This window comes from Passer domesticus, chromosome 2 (assembly GCF_036417665.1).
Source record: "Passer domesticus isolate bPasDom1 chromosome 2, bPasDom1.hap1, whole genome shotgun sequence".
Taxonomy (NCBI): domain Eukaryota; kingdom Metazoa; phylum Chordata; class Aves; order Passeriformes; family Passeridae; genus Passer; species Passer domesticus.
This window is the reverse complement of record NC_087475.1, coordinates 123,145,394-123,166,790: the sequence shown is the minus strand read 5'-3', so window position 1 is coordinate 123,166,790 and position 21,397 is coordinate 123,145,394. Positions and strand designations below refer to the sequence as shown.

Below are 21,397 nucleotides of genomic sequence, written 5' to 3'. Positions count from 1 at the left end.
AGTACATGAAATTAATAACTGAATATTTTGAACAGGCAACCTTGGAAGAGTCACCTTGGAAATATTTCCTACTGCTTTAGATGAAGGTACTAGACATACTAAGCATGATCTACATCAAAGTAAACACTCCTAGAAAATCCCCTCCTCATGAGAAGCAAAATACAGTTTGACACAGTCGATGGAGTCTGTGCTTTTACCATGGATTAACAGCAGAGAATAGCCTAAATAACACCACCCCGACATCCAAACGATATACTCAAAATAATACTTTCAAATTACACAAACACCACATAAAAGACTACAAATACATAATGATTGCTCAGGTACAGCCAGCACATTGCTGAAAATCTCTGTGAATGCCATTTAGGCATGCCTTTCACCAGACAGCCAACATTTCCAAATTAGAAATGCTGAATGCTGCCTACAGCCCAGTATTTTGCATTAGTCTAGAGCAAAGCACTGCGTGTTAAGGTTGAATAACACCCCACTAACAGCAGCCTCACTAGCAGAGGACAGTTTGACAATAGATTCCCACACACCTGCAGGTGAATAAAAGAATACCTGAGATTTTCCTTTGAACCAGTTTCAAGAAATGAATCACACTTTATCAAACATGAAGTTATAAAGATCTTGACAACTGTTTAAATAAATAAATTTCCAAAGCACGATTAAAGCACTGTGCAAAACCCAATTACTGTCCTGGGTCAATCTATAGAACAAAACGAAGACTAAAACAAACACACAGAATTCTGCAGAACAGCTGCATCTGTCTCCATGTTAAACACACACTGGCAAGCCATAAAAACTAGTCAGCTTCTCTCCACATAAAGGCAGCCTACAACAGCCTATTGGTTCAGCAAATTCAAACAGTGGCACTCCCTTAGTCCTATATAAACCAATCTGCTAGGAAAATTGCAATTATGTGACAAGACGTGTGGAATGTTCCATACAATAAAACGGCAGTTCAGAGCTCTTAAAAGAGGGCATAAAAGCTTCAGTACTTCAATTATACCACAATAACTGTGCAACCTCAGACCTCAAACATTCAAGGTCATCCAATTAGGTACAGTATTTTAAAGTTTAACTTGGTGCAGAGGAAGGGAAAGAAATTAGGACATTTGTTTTCATACATCAAGTGCGAACAGATAAAACTACAAAAAAATGCCCCTTATACTTCTCTTCACCTAGGGATGCCCCATTTTGCTTCAGCCTGCATCTGAAGTTCAGCTTTGATTCCCTAAACACAGCAGCAGCAGAACAGAAGGATAGTATTAGAAGGATGAATATCATCTGACAAACAGGTCACTGAAATAACTTTTTTGTAAAAAAATAAAACCTCACAAGCCATATATGCTTAGTAAGTACAATCAACTTTCTTTCTAGTTAATGTGCAAGAGTGTTTTTAACTAGACAAGTGACAGTTTTGGACCCTTGGGAGCCATTGGGCCAATACAATCCTTTCCTAAAAAATTTAAATTTTTTCTTGCCTTTCAACGTGGTATCTCTATTAAGGTTAAAACAACAACAACAAAGCCAACAAACAAAAAACCTACTCAAAACCATACCACAACATTTAGGCATTTTCAAGTCCCCAAAAATGTGATTTGTAGTTCTCCCCAAGAGGTCTCACCCTATCTTGACATGTTCTGCAGCCTACTGTAATGAAGGGAATGCCACCATTAGGACTTTTTCCCATCCACGCTCATTAACCAGGTGGTGTACCCAGATTTATGTTCTAATAAATGACTCGCCATCATTCACAGAAACAGAGAACATGGAACACACCAGGGCAGCTGAGTCTCCTCTGTTTGAAATGTCTCTTCTCTTACCTGATGAAGGTGCCCAAGGAAGGCCTGGGCTGTAGAGATTGCTCCTCCGACAGGCACAGGCTGCTTTTGAAAGTCCAGGCCATTTGTTTGCGTGCCTGGAGAAAGAGAGACATTGTAAACTATTAACTACTACTTTTAGCAAGTGGAATAAGAATTAACACTCCAACTTTCCTGCTATTTTCTCAACATTATATAGTAAAAAATACTCTGAGAGTAACAAGAATTGCTTTTTTTTTTAGTGAAAGCAGGGTGGGAAGCAGAGCCGAGGCTTCAGTAACAGAGCATTTGTCAGCTGAACAAAATCAGCTTCATATTTTCTTTAGCTTCCAGCATCTATTTGTGTCCCCTGAAGATATTTAAAAGACGTGGCACTTAGGGACATGTTTTAAAGGGGGACTTGGCAGCATTAACAGTTGGGCTTGATGATCTTAAAGGTCTTCTCCAACCTAAACAGTTCTAAGACTTGTGTTTCTATGTACACTACTATCCCATCACTCTCTACACAGTTTGAGAATCAAATTGGTGCTTGCTGCTATGATTAAACTGTGTTTCCACTCTCCATGCACCTTCAATCCAACAGCTGAAGACTAACTTCAAGTTCAGGAAGTGCCAACAGCAAGGTTCATATAAAAGCCACCTTTCCTAAAAGACAGGTAAAATAGCACTTGATGAAAACAGAAGTCCCATCTATATACAGCAGTTATGGGCCACAGTTTTACTCTTTCCAGAAATGACTCCTCCACATTTCTGTTATAGTTTGTTCAGAGCTCTCATTAGATAAGATAACTGCCTTGACTTGCTTCTGCTTCTTCACTTACTCTCATGTAACTAAAACCTGGTTATTTTCCTACATTTTTGCAATCTTTTCCTAAACTGCTCGGAAGATATGAAAGCCTCCCAGTTATCACAAAATAATTTGGGTGTGAGAAGAAAAAGAAAAAAAGAAAAAAACAAGTGGTGGGGTTTTTTTGTGGGATTTTTTTGTTTGGTTGGTTGGTTTTTTTGTTACTATCCACAGGAAGGGCAACTCCAAGTGTGTTGGGCTGCAGGGAATTTCTAGAACAGATGATGCAATCTTTAAAATTGCATGACTGAAATGGAGCTAAACCAGCTTTAGACTGGCATGTTTATTCATCATGACAATCAGATTTTGTTCAGTGCCCACAGGCAGGTGTGCATAGTAACTCCTACTTCAAAATTCCTTCCATCATCTACATTCTTTGCCATAAAAACCTAGGTTATCTACTGCAGAAAAGAATCACAGTTGTTGGACAACAACAGGTGCTTGCTATTCCTTGGAAACATCTGCAAAAGCAAGCAGGCATAAACTGTGATTAGTAAAATAGACTGTCCAATACCTTACACTGCTATTTTGACCTGCAAACAGCTTACACAGGTCATAATCCCAAAGACTGGGCCACTGTTCAATTAAACACTGACATCATATCAAACTTTCTACCATTCATGTAAAGTATACCTAAGGTGGCCCTTTGGTGGGGGTTCTGTGGTGGGAAGATTGGTTGACTCCCAAGATTTCAGTTCTATGCTTTGGGCCAAGGTTTACAATCTTAAGAGACATACATGCAGCCAAAGATCCACAGATGTGTTAAAATTATTCCAATTTTTAAACTGCTTCAAATTATTTAGCTTAATTAGTCTAAAATTCCAATTCAAAGTGAATATAGGGACTCTCACTGGTCTGAATTGCTCCTGTAGGAATGCAACTTGGTTGCCTTTCTCCAAAGAATGGTATATAAGACGGTCTGCTGGAAAGAGCCAGAAGAATCTCATCTATCTTCATTCATTCCAGTAAACTTCAGAATTCTCTCCATGCAGAAGTACAAAGGGAATGAAAAAGTAGTTGGCTAAATATATAAAAATAATTCCTGACAAATAGCTACCATAAGTCAAAGGAAACAACCTACCACCTCCTCATTTAATCAAAGGTTTTGAATTACTTTTCAATGGTCAGGAAGTGAAAAAAATACAGATAAGAAAACCTACTGGAGGGCAAATACTCCTCATTCCAATAGGAAACTTGTGGGGGTTAAAAAAATTATCTGTTTCTGAGAGAACCAGCTGCAGGCCTCACCTTAGGTAAATAGGTGAAGCTGTTCCACTTAACTATCTTCCAAAAGGAGCCTCAAAAATCATGATACCATGTTAAAAAAGCACTGCTCTGTAAGTGTGCAGAAGAAATGTTCCAGTTAGCAGGTCTGTTGACTCTTAATATGGAAATCTGAAAAAAGCCTCCTAGGTGATAGTTTAGAACAAAGCAAGCTCCAAAACTTTGCTTAAAATCCTCATGGCTCCCAACAAACAACTTAGGCACTGAGAGAAAACAACATTTTCTTTAAATTCAGTCTTGAAAGACACCAACTCCCTTTCCCCAGGCCTCCCAAAACCAAACTCAAAAAAATCCACATCACTCCTGCTCACTCTCTGTTCTACTACTTGCATCTTAAACTCTCTCTGGTATTTGGAAGCACAATGTATCTTCCCCTCTGGATGCAGCCTTAATTTTGGAAGGAATGCTACCCCGGCTGCTTGCATTTATCACAGAATGCCCATGTCTTTTGAAGAAGTACAAGGAAAATGAATTGAGTCCAGCATATGAGAGACCTTGCTTTTAAGGTGCTCAGTAGGATGTGGCACCACTCCCATGGGATCTAAGAAATCTGATCAGGATCTGGAAAATGGTGCTGTCAGAAGCAGGTCAGCACGCTGTAAGAACACGAAAGGACTAGAAAGCCACTTTTGCTCAAGGTCAGAGTTAAATACCAACCCTGTGATGATTAACAGACATGGCAGATACAATCACATGCATCATGATTTTAACAGTCTGGGGTATTAATGCATTTTCCGTCTTCATCCCAACTTCTCTAACTGATAGAGCTCGCCAACACCAAAAACAGTCTAAAAAGAGTGGGAATTCTCCACGTCCCATCTCTCCTTTCTTCTTGGTTCCAGCTACATCTTGGACAGCTCCCTGTCCTGCCCCTTCTGGTAGTTCACCAGTACCGTTTGTTTTGGTCTGGGTGCTCCACCTCCAGCCAGCTATGGGATGGAATTTCACCCTTACAGTCAAGGTCCAATGTAACCCAAGCATGTTTAAATTCAGCCATGTGCTCAGCTACTTCAAAGAGTTGGTTTGGATGAAGACTAATACAGTGCTACTCCAGGGAATGGAACAGAACAGTAGATATTGAACATGGATTATTTTTATGGCATTTTGGAATTGTACCTGCAGAGGGTAAAGGCATGACCATAGCAGAGCAGGCAAGGTAACATTGCATCTGCAGTCAGGAAAACAATTTACTCTCAAAATTCCAGATCATAATCATCAGACTTCAGCCTGAGTTTGTAAATTGCATTAGAAAGGAAGAGGAGTGAGGAGCTCCAGATCAGGGGAGATGTGGAATAAGATGCAAGAAACAATTCAGGAAGGGAAGGCAGCCAAGGAGACTTCAAAACCAGCTGGAGTGGGTATCTGCACTGTGCTCTGGGAGACATCTCCCAGTACCACCACCATATTTTCCCAGGTCACCTCTCTGTCCCCACCTCTGCTGAAAGACAGAGATACCCCCAACACTCAGAAATTGTTGTTTCCCTAGCCACATTTCCTAATACCAAGTTCAGCATTGAAAATTGCCTGATTTTAGCAGTTGACAAATAGTTCAAGGTCTCTATCCTATAGATTTCCTTCTTATGGAAACTGAAAAATCAATCTTTGGAAATGAAGCAATGCAAACAAGTATCCTTAGAATCCCTCCAAATACTACACTTACAATAATTATTATTTTGCTGCTGTGTCGACAAATGTCATAATAGTACAGTTTCCATAGTCATTATAACCTTGGCTTTCACAGTCCTGCATTCACACAGCTCTTACAAGAGAAGATGCATTCAACAAACAAAAAGGTTGAGATGTTTTGGAAAATTTTATGCTGCCTATGAAAAGGGGATCAAAAGGGCTGTCCATTTATTGTAAGGTAAGATTTTTTTTTTACTTCTCCTTTCTCCAGCAGATACTATGTAGACTGTCTGTCCACAAGCTGGAAAAGATTCCTCTAACTGTGCAATACTGATGGCCAGTTGGTCAATACATGTTCTTAAAAAAACAGCCACCCAACAGCTCCTGTTCTCATATGTTTTGGTTGTTGTTTCTAATTGGTCTGAAATATGGGTTGGATTTTTCCCCTTAAAAGGGAAGTCCAGTTAGCACAAAAAATTTAAAGTCGTAATATATTTCAGGCACTGTATGGTGACCAATACAATTAGGGGACTTTACAATGTTTCTTAAATAGTCAGAGCTCAAAATAAAAACCCAGGTTTCTTAACTTCCATGAAACTTAGCTCATATCCCAGAGAACTACTGATGTTGTCATCTTTAACCAGTGGTAACTGTTGTTTTTTGTTTTTTTTCCTGAGAACACCATGAACATGTAAATTCATGCTCCACAGTAATTTCTCTCAATATTTTCAAGTCGCATTATCTCACTACAGTTTAAAACAGGAATGACCCAAACAAGCAACCACTGAAGTTTAAAAAATAGACTATTAGTGTTTACACAGCAGACTCAAGTGATTTACAAATGTCACTGGAAAGCAGACAGTTAGAGAAAGTTACAAAAATAAGAACTCTGAGTGTTTATAAAAATCATCATCAGGCATTATCTGGGGAGCACAGGCACTGACAGAAAATCAATGGCACTTCCAGTTCCTCAGCATCTGAGCTGAAAGCTGGCTTCTTTTCACTCAAGTATGCACTGAGCCCAGAACCATAATCTAAGTACCCCGATCAGAAGCCTAAAATTACATTCTTTGAGTATTCCTTTCAGAGCCTAACATCTGCCAAGTTGACTAATACAACTGATGCTTGAGCTCCCAAAGAACATCACAAATGCCATCAATCACTATCTCCAGGGGTTTAGGAGCACTACGTTTTAAAACAAAGCAATGACTGCAGAACAGAGAGTCCTCAAAAATTCTAGATTACTTTAGTTCATATAATTTAAAAATCAGGATACAAAACTGGAAGTAAAGACTGGAAGCATTTAAAGAAGCAAAATTTCAGAAGTTTTAAATACCAGTCAGAGTCAACTTTTATAATAACTAACTTTAATGTTAGAGTTATATATTATAAAATGTTAGAGTTATACACTATAAAATATAATATATAAATATATAATGTTAAAGTTATATATTATAAAAAACACAGTCATTGTATCCCCTTTTAACATGAAAGGACCTACATGCAGCTTTACAATCCATCCATTTTATGTCATGACCCCCACCTTCACAATGATGAAATATTTGCCTAAGAGACCAGAGCTCTGCTGAAGCAGATGCAATGCTCCTGTGATAACTGACTGATTACCTTTGAATAAAACAAACCCTCCTCCTTACCAGCTCAGCTGAGGTGAAACTGCTAAAGTTGCACTGGGAGAAGTTGGGAATGCACTCTGGAGAAAGCACATGCAAGGAACTGTGGTCACACAGGGGAGGAAATCTGAATTTTCTCAGAAGTTTACACACATCCTCCAGCTACAAGGAGTCCATGGGGATATTTAAAACCATTGTTCCCTTGATGCTGCTTATGATCATGAAATATTTACGGCCCATATGTTTTTGAAATAATGTTTTATATAATCTTAAACCCTTAAATACATAATAAAACACTTCTGTGCATAAAAAGAATTGATACCTCTCCCATTAAAATACAATGACAATTATAAAACCTGAGTTGCCAGCAACAAAACACATTAATAAGCAGGCAAAATTCCTTTTCATTGAACCCATATATTGGCATAAAAAATCCAACCTCTCAGAAAAAGAAAATTAAATAGTGTTAACTTCATCACAACTCCAGAGTTTAAAATAAAACTCTTATTATCAAACCATGAAGAAGAATATTTGTTTTCCTCATACAAGGTAACCAGACTTCTCTCAAAGCAACAAGTTCCCTCTCATCAGAATTTTATCCTCCCAAACACTATTCTGAGCTGAGAAAAAATTCTAAGCTAGGTTAAACTACTTACTTCCCATTCAGAACTGTCATTTCTCTTGCTTTCAGAATGAGCATTATATTACCTCCAGAAAGAAACTAAAGCAAGAGATAGCATGATTAAGTTATAGTGGCTCAATGAGCTTCTTCAATGGCTTAGAATTTGGTCACATCTTAAGAGTGTGCCAAAAGGCAGATTGGCCCTGACACAAAATCTGTACTTCCCCACCAAATTTCAAAGTTCTGTTCTAACACACTAAGAAATTACAGAAAAGCTAGCTAAATTTTTTTACAATTTTGATATATTATGCTTTCTCCATTTGACTTGCTCTTGAGAACTGTTGTGACAGCTTGAATGAAATCTAAAACGGAAACAGGATCAGGCAGTGGCCCACATCTGCCAGGGAAAACTTCAACCCAAAAATAAATTATGAAGCTAGAAGTGCCAAAGGTATGCTCTGCCAGGAAAAAAATAGACTATTTATGGAGAGCTAGTGCCACCAGAGCTTCAGTAGTATCAGAAACATTACAGAGAGAAAAAGTGGGGAAGGGAAATCTTACATAAAAAGTGTGGATGGTGCTCCAATAAAGCAGGTATGAATAATGCCCTGTATGGAGTAGGGTTAATGACAAAAGTATTCCCAGGTCTCTAAAATCAAAGGGTGTAGCTTTTTATTTGTTTGGTTTTGTGGGTTTTTAAAATCCCACTAAATAGGTAAAGAAATATTGCATTTAATATCCATTCAATTCCACCAGAATATATCTGCACCAATTGATCATTTCCTACCTGTGTTCCCGTCCCCACTCTCCATCGATGGTTTACTGGTTTCTGACGGATTGTTCATTCTTGAGTCTGCATTAAAACAGAAAGAAAGATAAAACAATACAGCAAAAAATCCCCAAATCTGTTCATACCTTTTTGTTCAAGGGAATTACACAACAGCAGAAATTTGCTATGTACTTTACCCTAATTTAGATTTATAACACAAAAAAAACCCAACAACCAAAACACAATACTGAATCTTCCAGATAAATATTATTTCAAAATTTTCTATGACATTATTCTCATATGTGAAAACATGGTATTAAGGGAATAAAAGACAGCATGCTGGAGGGCAGTGATAGGTAGGAACTTAATTTTCAATACAATGAAAGTCATAGAAGGAAAAAAAAGGAGGGGGGGAAGAAGGAACAATGATTACACCAAGATTCAAAAACATTAAGTCTGACCATCATGGCCTACATCATTCTCGTGTTTGTTCCCCCTGCCCCACCCCAACAAAAGAAAGGAAATTCAGTCATTATAATTAAATGGATGTCATTTTCCTAATACTGCATTTCTATTTTACTGGAATGTCAGTGACATTAAGTTATTTTATATTTCCTATATATTCAGGCAAAACCATACAAATATAAAATAATTCCTCTTCTTTCTCCCTCTGGATGAATGTATTGAAAAGTCTGTTCCTGGTTTCAAAGCCTGTCAGCTGAATACAGTGCAATGCAGAGGGCCTCTCCAGATGGCAGACAGAGAATATAGCTTCCTTATATAGGAATCTATACAGATGTTCTGTGTACAGCATCAGCTTTCCAGTTATTACCTCCTCATTCCTTGCCACCGACCCCAGTGTGCCACATTATCACAAACCAAAATTACAAAAAGAATCTCAAGACAGAACAGCTCATAAAATGAAGTGTAAGCAAATCCTTGAGCACACTCTTCCATTCCCATAATGAGCTAAAAGCAAGTTCAATGAGCTTAAAATGAACCCTTTACTCCAGGATATTCTCTCGCTAGGTGCTTAAAAGGTTACCTCTGTCATGTACTTTCATCAAAGCAGTGATTTCCAAAATATCAATAGGCTGAAGAAGAATACAGGAGCAGCATTAACTGAGCTGCATCTTTCCCCCAGACAGTTCCAAGAATCTCCAGACTGCCTGGCAGTCCATGAAAGCTGGAAATGAGAAGATGGACTATTGCCATGTGCCATCACCTGCTACTACCAGTGCACAGGAAAGACAGGGACCTGTTGGAGTGAGTTCAGAGGCCACCAAGATGATCAGAGGGCTGCAGCACCTCAGCCATGGGGAAAGGCTGAGAAAGCTGGGGTTGTGGAGCCTGGAGAAGACTCCATGAAGGCTTTACAGCAGCCTCCCAGTACCTTAAGAAGCCTACAAGAGAGCTGGAGAGGGAATTTTGAGAAGGGCATGAAGTGACAGGGGAGAATGGCTTTAAACTGAAAGAAGGCAAGTTTGGACTGGATATTAGGAATAAATTCTTACTGGGAGGGTGGTGAGACACTGGAACAGGCTGCCCAGAGATGTGGTGGATGCCCCATCCTGAAAGATTTAAGGCCAGTTTGGATGGGGTTCTAAGCAACCTGATATATAGCAAGGTATCCCTGCCCATGGCAGGGGGGTTGGAGGGTTGAAACTGGATAATCTTTATGGTCCCTCCCAAACCAGATCATTCTATGATTCTGTGATCAATATTTTTAAAACGAATATAATTTTTTACATGAACAACTGTGGCAGTTGAACCCAACAGAGCCTTGAAAATCCAGAGGACTGTAACAACCACAAAACTTCCCCTGACAAGCTAATACAACCTCTCCAGAGCCTCAACTCTTCTCAGAAAGTTCCTATGCCAATTCTTAAATCTTTCAAATGTTCAGCCACGTGTAAAAGAGATCTGGACTACCAGTGTTACCCTTAGTATAAAGGCAGATGTGTTAAACTGCTCTTTGAAAGGGGGAAGGGATGAGGAGAAACTGCAGCAGAGTGCTGTTGGCCCACACTTCAGCAAGTTTTGCCCCGTTTTTCACAACCTCTGCTTAGTACATTCAAGATACAAATTCAGAGTCTTGAAAAACAAGTTCTGCTAAGGTTGCAGGTACAGAACCTATTGCTTCCAGGCTCCTAATGTTGTCATTTTCCACTTCTGCATAGCATGATTCACACTCTAGAAAGAGAACATGGGTTCCACTGACTATACAGAAATGTCTGCTCTGGACTTGGCCCTCTCTGCTGAGAGATCCATGTTTCTATCTAGACATTGCATCTGTCTTAAATTGAGTTTATTGTTGTGACAACAGCACATTTGTTTAGAGTGATTATAGGCAACATGCATTTGATAATCAGCATTACTTCATTCCTTTACACACAAATGGCTTCTGAAATTTCACTTTAGAGAACACTGAATGGCAGTCCTTTGCTTTGGACACAAATACGAAGAGTCTTTATCCAACGGGAAAAAGAGCAGAGAGTTCTTACAAGTCAAATACATTTGGTGGAAACCAGGCTAACTCATGAGGCTACTGGACATAGGATGTAATTTTTAAGCCCAAGGTAGAAGAATAGCTTGAAGATACAACTGACCACGAATGGGAAGAGCACAGGCTGAGAAAGTTGTCTCTCAGAAACATGGAATTCATTTGCTGAACCACTTCAGAAAATTCATCTTAGAAAAACAACAGAGGGCCTCCTGTTGCTAGTTTGTTGCAGGAATTGAAGTATTAGAGCCAAGGTGCAGGCTACTCATGATAGAATAAAGCAAAGCAAACTAAATCCAGAGGTGGGACACAGCTGTCCTGTGCAGAGAACTCAAGCAGGGCAGTCACTGTTCCATCCCATGAGGAAGCTCACACAAGAAGCCTTCCTACATGATGAGCAAGTTTGCTCAGTCACACAAAGTTATAACTGTACAGACCTCTTTCCAAAAAGCAAGCCAGGACACGTTTTTCTGTCAGGCTATGCTGCAAAATACATTCTTCTAGAATAGGTTTTTTAGTACTAGACATACACAAAGTTTACTTAACTACCAAAAGCCTGTCTAAATGAAGAATATTTTATTGTCAAGATCCATCCTTAACAAAGACCTCAAACATTGCTATTGAGAAAAGCAGCAAGTTAGAAGAAGAAACATCTTTCTGGTAGTGCTCAGGTTCAAGCGAAGGATAGCATCCATTATTTCACCAGCTGACTATTTCTTGTTCAATCTGTGGGCCTTCTGCATGTAAAGCATCAAGAACAATGCAGCTATTTCCATTGCAAATGGTATGACATCCATCTGAAGCACAAAACTGCTACCAGCAAAACAGGCTCGTATCCGCGGGATACTCAACCTACCGATTCATTCTATGTCGAATAAAAAGGCTGCTTGGTTTATACGTGCTCGTGCAATTTCTGCTTCAAACTTAAAAGAATAAACAAATGAAGTGGGCTAAAAAAACCCCGAGCCTTAATGCCTTCACCTTTTTTTCTTCCTTTAGATCTTCCTTGGGTTTTAAATAAAGGCCCTGGGCTACAACTTCTGCCAACATTGTCTAAAAACAAACTCCCCAGAAGGAAGGATCGAAAGCAGCAGGTGCATGATTGAAATCAAACTCTCAGGAGTGAATACATTCCATGCTGCTACTCTGCTAGCAGGGCTGAGGTGTCGCCAGGCAGTGCTGTGCCAGCCTTTCACACACCCTCAGGAACATTTCCAAAGGCATTCAGGAGAAAGAAGCAGTGGACACCGGACCAACCTGAAGCATTATAAAGACTGCACACAGCTGGCAAAGCAAAGAAAATCATAACATGGTATAGACCATTAACTGTTTCCTTCCACCTATTAAAGTGGAATTGCCTGATACTCCATTTGCACCAGCAAAAAAGATTCATTTATGTGCATGGGAAAAACAAAGTTTAATGTGAGTGAAGACATGACAAGAATTATTTAGAAATTAATTTTCAAAAACCACATCATATTCAGAAACAAACATACTCAAACGTCTGCTTTAAAATTTACCATTCAAAAAAATATTCTTTTACTTAGAGATATAAGTTCTTACATGAACTTATATGATAGAATGAAAAGAATAATAAAAAAAAAATTATATATATATATATATATATATATATATACACACATTGAGGTTTGCGGGGAAAAGCCTTGAAAATAAATAAAGCCTATTGTAAAATTGAGATGATCCATTACTATAAATAACTTAAAGAGACACGAAGAAGGAATTACGGCATGTCTGTTCTGCAGTCCTGATGGAAACTCAGCGCAGGAAATATATTTTCCCAGTAACCTTAAGCACAGCTTGCAACGGTATCAATGGCAACCACTGTGCACTCCCCCTTATTTTCTATTACACACGAAGAACCTTGCTATATTAAAAATACACAGACATAACATACATGCTCTTGTGGAATGGCTCAATACAGTTCCTAAATTCCTTCAACACTCAGGCTCCCTGTCATTAATTTTAATGCTTTAACATGCATAACACACATATATGCAAGTCAAGCCCTGTGTTAGAAGGCAAATGCTTCTCAGACTTAAATCCTAAAAGCAAAAGGTCTGTATTAATATCACCCAAGTCTGTGCAGAGGAGCGAGGGAAAAAGAGGGAAAACAAACAAACAAACAAACAAACCAACCAAAGCATGTATTTCCCTGGTACAGATCGAGCTATCCATCTAGCAGGCAGCTATTTTGCTGCCGATTCACTGGTGAGCTTCAGCCCCACAAATACCTTCTGCATATGTGATTAAGCCACTATGCATAGTCAATCTCCCAGCCTCGGTGTCCATAAGAAAGAGCTGAGCTGGTACCCACCTAGAACGTAGTCGCTGCAGTCCAGCATTGCTGTGGTATCCTCTACAGGTTCAGATAGTCCAAGGAACGGGAGAATGGCAATTTCTATCAAATCTACACTACTGCTCTCACTGAACATGAAAGGGAGTGGGGAGGTGGGGGGAGAAATACAACTTCAGTTACACCATAGCAATCTTCAACTGAACAGGGAAACTTCAGTTGCTGTGTGGAGTTTTAGTCTCTCCTACTAGCTGTGTCTGACATTGTCAAGGCGACTGAAGCGTGAAAAGTTCCCCTTTTTGTAATAAAATAGAAACAAAGATTGCAGCTGGCAGTTTCCATAATGAAGCTTAATCAGTATGCGCCTGATTAGGGCCTTATGCAAATCTCCTCTCGTTAGCACAGCAGCCAGCACTTTGAAGTCCATGAACAATTCATTTGCAGAGTACACTGAAAGCGCTCCCTGCATAATTTAAATCACGGTATAAATATTTATCAGCTCATTTGCATATTAATTGGCAGTGCATGAAGGGAAAAATTATCTCCCGAGTGCCAGCATAATAATTAGGGAACAAAATGAATTTTCTTCCAATAGCTTGGCTTCTCAGCCCTGACTCAAGCACAGTACCACAGGGGATCAGGGAGGGGAAGAGACAGAGTTCTGTTTAAATGCCACTGAAATGACACGTACAAATTAGAAACAACTCTACAGACTTAAGCACCTTTAATCTTATTCCTGCTGGCAACAATAACATCAGTAATAAAGGGGATTTGGAAAAAGCTTTCCACACAATCCAAATAATCCCACGAAAACAATTAGCAAGGTAGAAGCTGAACACAAAGCTGTCAAGCTGGTGCTTGCACATCTGCGTGGAGTTTTCCACACACGAACACGCACTGTCTCAGCAAGGTCCCAGGCAGGGAGGAGAGTCCTGCCAGGGCAAGGAAGTGGCACGATTCCCTTTAAAAGGCTAAAGAGCTTGGTGATTCATTATCGGGTAATCCCTTTGCCACGGCCAACTTAGCAGCAGTGGATATGTCAAGTATTGTGTAACATTTGACACCCATTAATCTATCCCGAGTGAAATCAAAATAGATTTAGTCTTTTGCTTTCCAATGACTTCCAAGAAAAAAACCAAAAATCTATTACTAATCCCTTCAAGCATGTACACAATATGGCTAAAGAAAGCTTATTTGCAGAGCTATGGTTTTTCAAAGGGGCACGTCACACCCACGTTGCATCTTTGAACCACTCAGTGATAACCAGAACGCGCTTGCTGCTGCGACCACAAAGTACACTGGAGCACTGGAGAACTGAGGAGAGGCTTTGGTCTGTAGAGAAATCAATCTTCTTTTCCAAAAGTGGTCCACAGAAGTAAGTGGACTAGCTATGAGGCTCTATTAAACCACTGCAAACAGTTTGTTTGCCACTCAAAAACTCGTGTCCTAAACAGCAAGAACATTTATATGAAAGTTCATGATGCAGCCATCACAAAATTTATTACTCCATATTCTGATCAGGAAAAGGTAGTATGATGATGCAGATGATTACAGGGTTGAGCCACCCACTTCCAGGTGCTAATGTGAATTCAAAGAGTAAGTAGTTTTTCTCTTTTTTTTTTTCCTTTAAAAATATTGTAGCTGTACTTTTCTTCTCCTCATTTCTCAAGTGAATTCAAGCACCACCTCTACAAACAAGAGGGAGTGAAAGAAAAGGGACTTCTCAATCATCCAGTACTGACTGGAATTTATTTCCATGCTTGACCTCTTCTTCTGTTCAGGTTCATATCTCTACTTAACACAAGATGTTCCCAGCTATATATTTAACATGAGTGATCTACACTTGAAAAAGATTGCAAGAAGAGAGGTAGAAGGTGATCCCTACTACAGGGAGACAACTGCACGTGCTGAATAGGTTTTCCTAATACCTTGTTTCCAACCTGGTTTTCTACTCACTCACGTGTCCCACTGAGACCTCTGAGGCACACATTCATGGTTCACAGACCTTCAGCAAACTTCACTCCTCCATACATATTTTTGGAGTGCACTGGGAGATAATCCGTTTGCTTTATCAGAAGAGCCTGGACACCAATGGTGTAACAAACCAGGCGCTTGACAAAGCAAGTGGCTGAGCTGAGGCAGCAGCAGAGCAGGACAGCAGAGCTCTCCTCAAACAGAGGGTGCTGTGCTGGTGGAACACAGGTGCAGCCGCGAGGGCGCAGGAAGTGACCGTTGGAATCGGGCACGCGTGTGGCCATGGCTGATCTGCCTCACAAACATCAACCCCCACACAAACCTTCACTGGAGCTGTAACACCCACTAACAGCCTAATTGAACTGAAAAAATATTGTTGTGTTGACCTGTCAAACTAACAACTGGCCAAAAAAAAAAGAAGACAAATAAACAAAAGCCCTCCACAAACCAACCAGCCAACCAAAATCAAACACCACAAAAAACCCAAACCAGATGGTTCTTTCAGTGACCACTTGATTCTTTGACAATTTCATTATCTTACCTTTTATCTAAGTTCATAGAATCATAGAATGGTTTGGGTTGGAAGGGACCTTAATGATCAGGCAGCTCCAGCCCCCTGCCCTGGGCAGGGACACCTTCCACTAGACCAGGTGCTCAAAGCCCCATCCAGCCTGGTCATGAACGCTTCCAGGGATGGGGCATCCACTTTTTGTTTTGTTCTGGGGTTTTTTGGGGATTTTTTTGGGTGGGTTTTTTGTTGGTTTTTTTTTTTTTTTTTTTTTTTTTAGATTTACCATTGACAGTCTTTTAATCTCTGCTCTAGTAGAGAAAAAAAATGTATGGGGAGGAATGGTGCCTATCACTCTGCTACAAAACCAGAGGTGGAATACATTAGTTTAATGTTCTCTTTAGGTTCTGCCACAACACTGCCCATTCTTTTCTTTATGGCTGCTTATTAAAAGTTACTTAACACCCTGAACTAAGGATATACCTCTGGTACTCATGTTTAAGCAAAACAGCACTCTGAGCTTTGCTCACAGTTTCATTTTTTTCTCCAAAGGCACCACTCAGAAGAGAAAATGCTGGACCTTGTGATAACTAAAAAGCTCGCCACATCCCATAAAACTACAGATATCTAAAAAATGTCTCTCTCCTCTTCAGCGAAGTCTACAGTTTTTACATTCATGATTTTCACCCCATATCCAAACTCTTCCTTAAAACCAAAGGAAGTAACACAGAGCCAGGTATGACATGGGCGGATTTTCTTCAGCCAGACACTTCAGAACCTGCAGACAACATATCAGGAGACTCTATCTCATTTACATTTTTTTGTCACTTTCTATGTTTTTCCACACCACACCACTTCAAATGAATGTCTTCCTTTTGCAGTCTGCCCCACAAGTATGTAATTTTTTTTATTTAGTTATAATGACAATACCTGATTCCTTAATAACTCTGTTTTTGGAAAGGGTACATAATTTTTACTTGTAGACTATGCAACTCTTGTTTTTTTGGTTTTTTTTTTATATTGATGTGTTTCCATATATTACTAAAATGTCATTTACTACATGCCCTCCATGACAGCTAAGAAATTTCTACTCCTATCCAGCTCGGTGACAAGCATGACCTTTGCAAACTTCAGGGCTGACTTTCTGATGAGATTACCCAATAAGCCAACTCATTATTTCCCTTTTAAACAGTGTACTTGGACTAGAGTGCACAGGAATACATACAAATGGAGTACAAAATGCAGGGAAAGGAAACACAGTATTAACTGCAACATTAGCATGCTGCTTTCATTAGTGTATCAATGCTTAGGACATTTTACCTTGAAGGTACTACATTGTAACTCAAGACATTTCAAGTCTCCATCCCACAACCCAAACAAAACCTAACAAAATTTTCAACAAACAGAACTCCAATGTGTTATTTAAAAAACTGTAAAAATCACATACTTCAACAAAATAAACTATTATTAAAGTTGGCACAATCCTCTTAGAGTAATTATGGACAGACAGCAGCCTGTTCATAGCTAGGGCTGCAAGCTAACTCTAATTTTAGCCACCACCTTTGACTGTGGCTAAGAGAATTGATTTTATTTGAAAATTGGTAAGTTTGCTCTGAAAGCCAAAAAGAGCAGTTGTCTGGAAAAGGCAAATAAAATTGGCCTGGTTTAGACTTACCAGCCATTAGGCAATTGCTATGAATTGGAATTTTAGTCTACATCTAATTTTACTTCTCACAAACTCAAATCATAACTATCCTTTAAAACTTTCAACCACACAAAATGCCTTTCAAAATTCCTTTGTGTACATTTTTGAAGGAAATTAAGCATGTGGAGAGCTAAGCAGGAATGCTAATTTATCTTATCAGTGCAGGACAGCGGATACTTGTAAGCACCTGATACATTAATATAAAAGGGTTTGTTTGTGGCTTTGTTTTTTATGCAACTTATTTTTGCCCACAGAAGGTAGCAACTACCATGGATTAAGTCTTTTTTTTTCATAGAAAGAAAACTGTGTTGATGACAATTTACAATACCACCACACAAGGAGGGAAGAAAAAAGGGGGGCAGTGATACAATGAGAGAAATAAAATAAATATCCTCATTCAAAAAATACAGAATTATAATGTCCACAAGCAAACAACCTTATTTGAAACTCACAGCTAGTTCTGTCACTCAGGTGTATCATCTGAACACTTTGCCCTACCCTCACTGCCTACAAGCCATGGCACATAAGAAAGCATCCATATTATATTTACATTAAAGTTTTTCTTCCATCCTGTTGAATGTTTTCTTTTCAATAGCAAAGGATACAAATTCAGTGCAGTCAACCCCTGTTATCTAAGTAAATGTTATTGTCATAACATTTACTTAGAAATGATGGAATATTTTGAAGAGCAGTAAACATCAGGTCTTTACATGTCCTGAATTAAGCTCTCCTGTTCCACTCATTATGTTTTTATGGTTTTCATGACTATTTCATAATGGCTTGAGACTTTTTCTTTCATGTTGTTTTTAGTGGTTTTTTGTTTATTTACATGCATCATAAGCACCGATTCCAGGAGCTTAATTCAAAAACCAACCTGAAGTGTCACGCCTTTGAAAACCAATTTGTGTTTAACTACCATGTTCCACCTGCCACAGAGCTGTTGCACATTAGCACATTTTATTGTCTTCAGGGCATTCACCTCCTTCCAATTTAACTTGAAGTTAGTATAGAAAATTAACAAATCATGCTGATTCCACCACACTTCTGGTATGGTGCAATACCACTACATATTCATTGTTCTAGTAAACTTGTATATGGAAAGCAATATGCAAACTTAAGCAGGATTTTTTTTAAAGCACACACAAAAATTTCTTAAAATGTGACTATTGTATGGGAAACACCTGTTTTGAATTTTTTGTCCACTTATGTGGTCCTTTAAAATTATTGATTTGTAATGTCCAAACCACTTCACACTGACAAGTACTGAGCACCTTGTGTAGATGTATTTTGTCTATTAGTTAACATCTCTTGTATTTTATTACAGGATTTGCATGCCTCACATTGCTTTTCAAAAAAGGACTGCAGGACAAAAAGTCTGAAAAGATTGATGTGAAGTTACATGAACAAAACACAAGGGAGGGCTGGAGAACAAGATCAGTCAAACTTCAACATTTTTCAGAATTAGAAAAAAAAGGATTTAAGGGTGCATGTCTATGTTATAGTAGTACTCAGGAAAAAAAAGAGGCCATATTACTTCCCCCTCTTCCCCAGCTTCCCCCCTCCACCAAACAAAACCCAAAACCAACCTCATTAAAAGCTTGCAAGCTTTTTTGGATGCTGCATCTTGGGGCAGCTGGAGAACCTGGAGCACCATCAGGCACCAGCCCTGTAAGGAATGGGGTGACCCCAAATTTCCCCTGGCAGGGAACACCAGCCAATCCTAATGTACCTCCTGGACCTAAGGTGGGGTCATTTGTTCCCACAGATGACATTTGTGGGAACGTGTCTTCCTCACTATTCTACTGAAATCATGCACACACATTTGAATGGGAAAGGTAAATGCAGTTCATACTGCCAAAACACCAAGCAATGAAGGTAGTTTCAAATTGTTATTGCAATATACAGTAAAAATACCAAATATTTCAGAAAAATAAATATTATCTAATACGCAAATCACAACACAATTGACTTGCCTTGACACAGAAGAGTATTTATGCCAAGCTCAAATATTGCGCAGAAATATTTATTTTAACAGCTGTATGAATTATTACAGCCTGGAAGCATCACTGCATGTGCATTCCAACAGCATTAATTTTGCCTCCCTGTGTCCACTCACATAACGGGGACGGGCCCTCAAAGCTTAAAAACACTATTTTCAAACTCACCTGTAAATCAAAACATAATGCCTTATGCCAACACGCTGTTTCCCTGTTCTCCACTTTGCCCAAGTAGCAATTACTAGTCTAGCTTGATGAACAGGGGCTCTACAAAGAAGAGACTAATTCAGTGTATGACCTAACCACACAGCACTGCTCAAATCCCAGAGCCTCCACACCACTTGTCATTAACTACACTACAGGTCACTCTCAAAATACATAAATCAAAGTCACGGGTTTAAGCTTACAATGAGTCCTGCTGGAGCCAACTGGATTCATCAATATCAACAGCCCTGATAGTATTTAGCTCTAGTTAGCTAATTAGAGTGTTTGACAAACAAATTAATAGCAAAAAGCACATGCAAAATCTCCGCAGTTCATCCTATGAATTGAAGTTGCACGGCTGTTGTGCTCACGCTTTGCAGGAACTGCTTTTGCTCTCTCTTCCTTAATAACTATCTCAAATCCAAGGAAGGATATTGCTTTAATGCCCTCAGCACACTGATCCAGACACTATTAACACCTGTAGGAACCACAAGACATGTCATGAGAATGCTTCTTTCTGAAGCTTAAATTATTTGATCTCAAAAGAGGAAAAGGCCAAATTCCAGACAAGCTGCTTTGTATGTTACAAATTGAACAAAAAATTGCCAGATGCAAGATCTGAAGAAAGAAACAGTTATTCACACTGCAGACACTGATTCCATCCATCAGCACACATATCCAAGAATCTATCATTTTGCCTGCTCAGAGCTAACACAAGACTGTATTTGCTATCAGCCAGGAAAAAAAAAATAATACAGAGTGCTTGGGCATCTGGGTCTTTAATTTACAATAATTTAGGAACAGCAGAAAGTGAGAACCACGGGATAACTACACATATAAAGCACGATCTACGTGAGCTTTTCCACGAGATGCTCACAAACCCTGTTTTGCCCATTTTAGCACCTATGCTGTGCTAAAGCAGAAAAGGCATTGATCAGCTTTTCCAAGAAATAACCACAAGGAGGGTTGTACTAGAAACAATGAAGGGCAGCATGACTGACACCTGTGGCAGTGTTTGCAGAGGATTTGCTAAGAAGACATGCACGTTGGATTTGCAGGCCCATGGACACACCACTGAAGAGAGGAATGTCTTGTTTATTTCTCCAGCAAATCACAGAAGAGATAAACTTTTGTACACTGCCTCGTTTTTTGTAACTTATTTTGATTGGAGCTATTAGCTTGACAGGGGCAGAATGCTCTCAGAAGAAAAGAAAAATCTTGATCTACTTAAAAATTACAGAGTAAAAGAAGACAATTGAAAAAATTAGGTCAAAAGGCCTAACCAAAAATTTTCAAAAGTGATGCTTAAAATACTCAAATTCTTAGTTTCCAATTCCTCAATAAAACATAAGTCTCACATATGTATATTTCTTTTGTTTTTCTTTTTTCCACAGAGAAATCAAAAATTAAAACCAGGACACTTAATTTAGGGCTCTGTCAGTACCACAACCATGGGCCATCAATGCTGAGGCAGCAAAAAGCAGCATTGCTGCCCTGCCGCCTCCTACACAGCTACACAGGAGCTGCTCTGCCTTAAAACCACTCCAACTGCAAGGAGAAATACTAACCCAAATCTGCTTTTTAACC

General features: G+C 39.2%; 1 protein-coding gene across 11 annotated transcripts in view; it reads right to left on the bottom strand.

Annotated features, from left to right (window-relative positions):
- The window catches only part of POU2F1 (POU class 2 homeobox 1), a 112,296-nt gene that overhangs the window by 43,903 nt on the left and 46,996 nt on the right, over positions 1-21,397 (bottom strand). For 4 of the 11 annotated variants that reach the window (XM_064411046.1, XM_064411047.1, XM_064411048.1 and 1 more), the window contains exons 1-3: positions 13,444-13,683; positions 8,624-8,689; positions 1,830-1,924 (exon numbers count right to left, since the gene is read on the bottom strand). In XM_064411046.1, the coding sequence (XP_064267116.1) occupies positions 1,830-1,924; positions 8,624-8,689; positions 13,444-13,561 (279 nt within the window). In that variant the 5' untranslated portion in view covers positions 13,562-13,683. Of the gene's footprint in view, positions 1-1,829; positions 1,925-8,623; positions 8,690-13,443; positions 13,685-21,397 lie in introns of those variants that run through there. The other 7 variants (XM_064411053.1, XM_064411056.1, XM_064411057.1 and 4 more) reach the window with 4 other exon arrangements.